Consider the following 7,713-nt stretch of genomic DNA (forward strand, 5'->3'; position numbering starts at 1 on the left):
GATTATATCACATGCTAAAAAAAATGTATTACGATGAATTAAAGTCCTGGCATAAGCTTTGAAAATTTACATGAATAAAGAATAAAACTAATTCGATTTTTGAGAACGGTAATCACGGTAATATTATATAGAAAATATCATTGTCCACTCCCAAAAACGTGGCAAACTTTACGATGTTATTTCGTACGTAACGGCGGATCGCGAAGAAAATTCAAACTGATATCGATGAGAGAAATATCCCAACCCTTTCCTTGGAAAGTTTTCATAATACTAATCCCTCGGAAGTTCCTCGACTGCCTTTTCCTTATTTCATCTCAAAACAACAGGTGGGCGGTTAGCACAACAATGCAATTATGCATGTGTGTGGGTATTCGGCGCGCGCAATTCGTCCCAGAACATCAGTTTTTTTGTGCAGAGCGATTGCTAACGTGGGCTTACGTCCAAGTGACTCTGAAATCTAGCTGCAGCTTATGCAACACCCCTTATCATGGCCCTACTCAGGTATAAACTTTTTAAGTTTTATAGCCTCGTGACTGGATTTACTCTTTATTTTTATACTCGTAGTTACTATAATTTCATGTAATTTGTGAGTGAAAATTCTAGGCAAAAACACTCGCTATCTCTCTAGAGACATGAGTTTATACAATTGAGTGATTCTTAGTAAGCTAGTAGTGAAGTTACTTAGGTATACATATGATTTTAGTTCTATGGTAAGAGGGAGATCAACAGCCTATCTTCTCCTTCATTAAGGGGATATTCGCAAACACAGAATTTACTTCACCCCGGGCCGCATCGATGACCTAAAATTTTCCCAAGGGCCGCATACAGGCATTAGACGTTTTTTATAACAATGAATTTTATACTTAATGATTTTTTTGTTATGTATTAAAAATAATTTGAATGCAGCGGTCATCAGAAAGTACAATCAGGGTAATTGTAAACGAAAAAATATTACTACGCCCAGATGTGAGAAGAAAACACAAAACAACAACGAAAAATATATTCGTACAGTAATCGACATTTTGAAAAATTTTAACAACCAAAATTATTAATTATGACACATAAATCAAACAATATTACTAATTTTATTTTTAATGAAACTAATTTATCAATGGCCACTCAGTGCGAGATTTTAGTTTCTTTCTGCTTACTTAATTTTTCTAAATCTATTTCAATTGTTGAAGTTGCATACCTTAACTGGTTTTCGAGATTTTTTGAGATTGCCCCAAATTGGCGATTTCATTAATTGATTCGGCAGTCACTTTGTGGTAAAATCTATCCATTTTTAATTAATGTTTTACTTAGTAAATACTGTTTGAAAATGATGCGAAATGCATTGAAACACGTGTCACAGTAGATTTTAAGAAATAGTGGTATTTACTAAGTAAAACATTAATTAAAAATGGCTAAATTGGCGATGCTGAAGAGCGTGCAAACGGATTTAGTTCACTGTTTTTATAACATGCATGACCTTGGCTCATAGATAATACTTGAGCGCATTAATTTTGTTGATGTATCACATTTTTCAAGAACGTCATAAATCAAAAATCGTCAATTTTCACTTTTGGAATGCCCAGAAAATGTGCTATATCCCAGCAAAAAAGGCATAACTTAATATTTACCCGCTACAGGGCAGAAAGTGTTGTTTTTGCATTTTGAAGAAAAGGTTTTGTTTGATTATTTTTTTAAAATAAAATAGTTATTTTTCAAATGGAGAAAAAACCTTCAGGTTTAACCTAAAAAGATCTGTTGCACAGTAAAAAGTTTAATAAGTGGCTTGATATTTATTTTTAATAAATTGTATTATATTTATTAACTTTGAAAATGTTCTCCTGAAAAATTAACTTTTTTGATTTATGACATTCTTGAAAGAAGTGAGCGATATTTCACTGGTTTAAAAATATATTTGTCATACATGACCGCGGGACGCACGTAAGAGCGCCGTAGGTTGGCCACAGTTGCTTTAAAATGATGTTTAATAATACGAAGAAAAACAATAAAGCTGTATTTTTTTTTGATATGGGAATCTTATTTTATGATTGACCCTTGTATAAAAATTAAAAAATTATCAATCAAGACGTTAGATTCTGGAATTTATACAAAATTTCATTTATTATTCATCCAATTCATTGCAGATCAAATTACAGAATTTAACTGTAATAAGAATTTAAATATGGAGAGCACTTAATAAAACCAAATATTATTCATACAATTAATTTTTTTATTATCAAATTATTAAATAAAAATATATTACATGACACAGTAATAATTATTATCTAACGTTTCATCCGATTTCTGGAAACCGCTGGTTCTGTTTCATATTCTATCTCCACTCGTGGTTTCTTCAAGGTCCTCTTCTCCTTACTCTTTGTGAATTTAGTCGATGTTTCCTGCAATTGCAATAAAACAAAGTCCAGTAAAAAAAGTTACCGCAAATTTTCTAATCAATTCTGTATTCCAAAATTTGTAAAAATAAAAAATCTAAAATATTTGCATTCCTTGCCTCAATATACGTTTAATAAAAATTCTGGTTCAACAAATTACTTTATTTACAACATTTTGAGTGTATCCAAATACTTGTTCACAAAATCTGGATTATCTTTTCATTTCACCAATAGATATCTCTAGTGAAGTTATAGTGATTCAAGAACAATGTTTCACAATTGGTTAATATATATAGAACTTTCAAGAATTTGAGTAGTGTGGTTGTCAATAATGGGTAGAATTGGTAAATGTTACACGTGTGCAAAGTGATCACTTAAACCAGCCGATGACGGTCGTCAGCCCTGTAAATGCCTAGACTTCGATATTCTTCTTCATCTTTGATGAGATGTCAATAAAAACAACAAAAAAATAATAATAATATGTCCAAATACTTGTTCACAAATCTGGATTATCTCCAATAAGGAGTTATTTTTTACGTTAAGTTGTAAATAAATTATTTTAGCAAATGCAATGAATAAAGCATGGTCAACACCGAGATTTGAGGCTAAGAATTGATGTGAAAATCTTTTGTCTTTGGACCAATCGGATTTTACATATTTTCTACAAACCTCAATATCTGAAGTCTCAGATTCAAAGTCACTGGACACAGAAGCGGCTTCTTTCTTTCCAGAATCACTCTCCTGCAAATAAGTAAAAATTGTTAATAATGAATAAAAAATATATTCTAGTAAATTATATTTACGGGATAAAAATGTTTATTATTTTATTGATGTATCCAAAATAAAATATACAAACCTCGTCAGTTTCAATGTCACTATCAGCTTCAACAAACTCATTAACATCTCCCTTTCTCCTGAGTTCCCTTTCCAATTCTGGTTCCAACTCCTTTTCTTCTTCCTTTTCTGATTCATCCTCATCATCTTCGCTTTCACCGGATATTTCCTCCGCTTGCAAGGCGCTGTCGAATGCCATTTGCGGGAAGTTGTAAATATCATTATACTGCAACAAAAAGACAAAAATAGTATGAAAGTGTCGCTTAACTAAGTTCATTACATTTTTCAGCATTGACGTTATTGAAATATGTTTTTTTTTGTTGTGTTTTAAATGCAGTAGAAAAGGACAGAGTTTAAAACAACAATCTTTATTTTAACTAAATTAAACTAAAAAGCAGTCACTCTCCACAGACATCCAATCTCATATACCGCTCACTCCTTTCAAGAACGTCATAAATAAAAAATCGTCAATTTTCAGTTATGCATGTTTTTGGAATGCCCATAAAATCTACTAAATCCCAGCAAAAGAGGCATATTTTTAACTTAATATTTACCCGCTACAGGGCAGAAAGTGTTGTTTTTGCATTTTGAAGAAAAGGTATTGTTCAATTTTTTTTTTAAATACTTTTAATATTTTTCAAATGGAGAAAAACCCTTCAGGTTTTACCTAAAAAGATCTGTTTGCACAGTAAAGAGTTCAATAAGTGGCTTGATATTTATTTTAAATACATTGTTTTATATTTTAACACTTTAAAAACGTTCTCCTGAAAAATCAAGTTTTTTTATTTATGATGTTCTTGAAAGGAGTGAGCGATATGTGTCACAAGCATGTGTCATAGGTAAGTGAAGTTTTTCATTATAGCATTTGTAATAGTTATATGGATTTTTCATTTTACAGACCATCTTATAATTACTGCGGATAATAGACATTCTACTTTACATAATACTAAACATTGTAATTTGTGAAAAACATTATACTTACTGTTCCCTTTTTCAATCTGTCCAAGAGTTGTTTTTCAATAGCATTATCAATCCTCGCAGCGACAAGGGCCTTCTCTTCTCTACGCCTTTCTCTCCTTTCTATTTTGCGTTGTATTGGTATAATTTCCTTACTGCGAAAAAAAACAATACAATTGAATACATGGATTAACCTGTTCGTTGCCACAAGCGCGTTAACGCGCTCTCCAATTCTGTGCTCGCTAGGCCGGCCATACAAAATGAGAGTGTAAACGCTCTCATGTTTGAGCTTGTCGCAAGCCAATATCAAATCCAATTGCAATATTTTTTTTTCAGAATATATAGAAACATCTATTAGAAAGATCAAGAAATACTGAAATATTACAATTTACCGATATTATCAAAGTTAGTAATCTTTTTAAAAGCTTTAAAAATTTTGTTGAAAAAATCACGGCCTGCTGGGTATGGCCATATTAATACCTTCTGGCATCGAAAGGGTTAAACTACTTTTGTTGTTTGCTAGTCATTTTTTACATTCTGAAAAATACAAAAGTACAATACTTACACTCTTCTAAGTTTTATTTTCCTCATTCGTATCAAATACTGTGTTATTTTGAGAAGCCTCTGTTTACATTTGGATCTTATGAAACCAGGCCAGAAAAGAAGGTTCTCGTTTATTTGATGAATCGCTTTTTCAAAGTTACGTGATAATTTCACTTTCTCCCATGATTTTCCAGGAAACATGGACCTAAAAAATATGAAAATTTTCTAAATTCTGTCTGACAATTTAGAATTAGCTTCACATACGGTGTTTGAAAATGAAGGGGAATGCATCGAAACACATGTCACAATAGATTTTATGAATTAGTGGTATTTACTAAGTAAAACTTAAATTAAAAATTTATTTATTTTAATTATTGAAGAAATTACATAAATTTACACATACTTTTACTCGTGAATGTATGTAATCACATATTTATATATCGTAGTCATACTAGAGAAAGTGACCAACTGCATTGTTTTACAAAAACGTGATCATTGACTATTGGATGTCTTACTAGCTTAATATTGCCCTGAAAAAATCCCAAAGGATTTTAAACTTGGGAGTATATGTTGACTTGTTAAAAATGACTAACTGCATTTGTGTTTATTTTCTTTCCAAGCAGAAGTGACTTAAATCGCCCTCCTGAACATTTCACGTTTTGGTAGTTGGTCACTTTCTCCTGTACGACTACGATATGTAAGTAGTTATATGTCTATGAATGTTTATGCGGTATGCATTTATATTTATATGCATGGATAATTTTGGCTCTGTCTTGGAATGGATAAAAGCCTATTTCTCAGAAGCAGAAACTCCTATTTAAAATTGTATATTATATGTAAAAAATTAATAGTATGTATGTTACCTAAATTAATAAAAATTGGTTTCATTATTTTTTGTGTGTTATGGTAGGGACTGACTTCCACATTTCGTCATAACGTAATGTCGTAAAGGTGGAGACTGACCAGAGCATTTCGTCGTAACATCACTCGCGGCGAGCATCAGCGAGTATCCGAAACAATGGATGGAGCGTTCCGCTCGCTGTACTGACTACACGAATGCTCGCATCGTAACGTGTTACATTACGACGAAATGTTCCGGTCGTCTCCACCTTAACATAGCTCGCTGCGAGCGCTCTGACTATGGATGGAGCGCTCGGCTCGCTGTACTGACTATACGAATGCTCGCATAGTAACTTGTTACGTCACAACGAAATAGCTCCGGTCAGTCCCCACCATTATAAGACATGGTATTGTAACAAGCTATGCCTAAAAGTTCTCTCTTCCGAGCTATACACAAATAAGTGCATGATTAGACCTCGGCTCTTAATGCATGTTTGTGCTGCAACTCCTAGTGCATGTTGGTCTTCGGGTCGACCAAAATTGCATGTGTTAAACATTTTGTATAGTTTTAAGTGTGTAAATAAACATTTTTGTAAAACTAATATAAAAGTAAAAATGACTAACCACAAAGTAAATGCTTTAAATATTAATCATAATGAGAATAACAAACAAATGTTCCATTCACTTTACCTTTCTGCAGTCTTCATGTAAAGGTAAATGATTCCATTTTCTTCGCGAACAGTGGCGTACTTACTGTTTGCCAATGGACATGATGCCCTGTTGCATAGACCTGTCAAACTGTATTCATTTCGACAGAACTTTTGAGTTTTCGTGCTAAAAATAAAAAAAATATTTATAACTTATAAAGAGCCAGTACTAGGTTGATTGCTATTTATATAAATAAAAAAGGAAGACCTAGAAAAACTTGGCACGATCAGGCATGCCAAATACTTGCAAGCGGTCAGGTTAGGAGTCGAAACAATCGGCGGGTATGTAAGAGGAGATGCATGAACGTGGAAGAGGCAAAGAATGTTTGCAAAGACAGAGTGGTGTGGCGTTCTATTCTCTTTGCATACCCCTGCGGAGAAGCGGCGTGATGGTTAGTTAGTTAGTTAAAATCTAAACGTTCATGTGTTCGAAATATCCAAATATTATGTACCGGAATATGAATGGTATCATATCGGTTTTGGTTCATAAAAGTGCTAATCCATGTAAATATGACATAAAACATATTCAAGAAGCAAGAAATAATGATAACAAATCCATTGCCTGCACCATACTACAATATGTTCACAAATGAAGATGTAATGCACTTCTGTGTTCAGTTCAGATCCAAATATTTACTTTGGTTAGTCAAAAACATGAAAAGCTATCAAATTAGATGACAAGATCACAGAACTTTTGAATAATAAATTTTAAAAATAAATGTGAAGAGTGAGTTACAAGCAGTTAACCAATGTAAATTTAAGAATTTATCCTTCAGTTACAGTAATATGAATTTCCTATTCAAATATGCATTTTTTGGTAAGGGAATTTGTGACGCCTAAACGTAGTGCCTACTCGGCTCACTTATCGAGGACATCATAATAATAATAATTTTTGATAACTCATATAAGGCCATTTTCGTAAAATAACATCTGAGAAACGCTTTACGGTGGTTTCTCTGCACCACAAATTCAAAAAAAAAATGATATCTCTTCATTTGTCCCACCTAACAGCATCGTGGCCTAATTGTAAAGTAATAAAGAAATGACAATACTTACTTTACTTTGTGGGAACAAAATGTATTGTTAATAATACTCCAAACCACCTAGAACACAAGATGTATACAAAGTTAAAATTCCTGCTTTTATACTTAAACTTTATATTGATTTTATATTAAAATATTGCTTTGACACTTAAAAGTGAGTACGATTATACTAACGTCGTCGTGCTGCATTTTATTTTCTTTTCTTTGCAATCTAAGTATACAAAACGATACCAATCGTTTGACAACCGGAATTCCGCGTAACCATGCGCCACCAGAACATAACCACAATCTCCAACTTCCACTATACGTATTTCATTCCCTTTCTAGACCACAGATCAACTTCATACTTGTTAATACTGTCAAACTTAGCAGATAAGCCAACTTAACAGTTTTTAAACCTCAACG

The 7,713-nt window shown here is 32.6% G+C and overlaps 1 protein-coding gene across 1 annotated transcript; it reads right to left on the bottom strand.

Moving 5' to 3' along the window:
- Window positions 1-2,205: 2,205 nt before the first annotated feature.
- Window positions 2,206-7,682, bottom strand: Rbm13 (RNA-binding motif protein 13). Its single transcript, XM_088258026.1, has 8 exons — window positions 7,483-7,682; window positions 7,322-7,368; window positions 6,249-6,392; window positions 4,741-4,923; window positions 4,201-4,330; window positions 3,241-3,444; window positions 3,054-3,125; window positions 2,206-2,390 (listed from the first exon to the last, which is right to left on the bottom strand). The coding sequence occupies exons 1-8, from the start codon at window positions 7,495-7,497 to the stop codon at window positions 2,277-2,279; spliced, it is 909 nt and encodes a 302-aa protein (XP_088114152.1). The 5' UTR covers window positions 7,498-7,682; the 3' UTR covers window positions 2,206-2,276.
- Between the last annotated feature and the right edge of the window lie 31 nt (window positions 7,683-7,713).

This window comes from Brachycentrus maculatus, unplaced genomic scaffold (genome assembly GCF_059751285.1).
Source record: "Brachycentrus maculatus isolate JH-2025_06_01 unplaced genomic scaffold, ASM5975128v1 h1tg000090l, whole genome shotgun sequence".
Classification (NCBI taxonomy): Eukaryota; Metazoa; Arthropoda; class Insecta; order Trichoptera; family Brachycentridae; genus Brachycentrus; species Brachycentrus maculatus.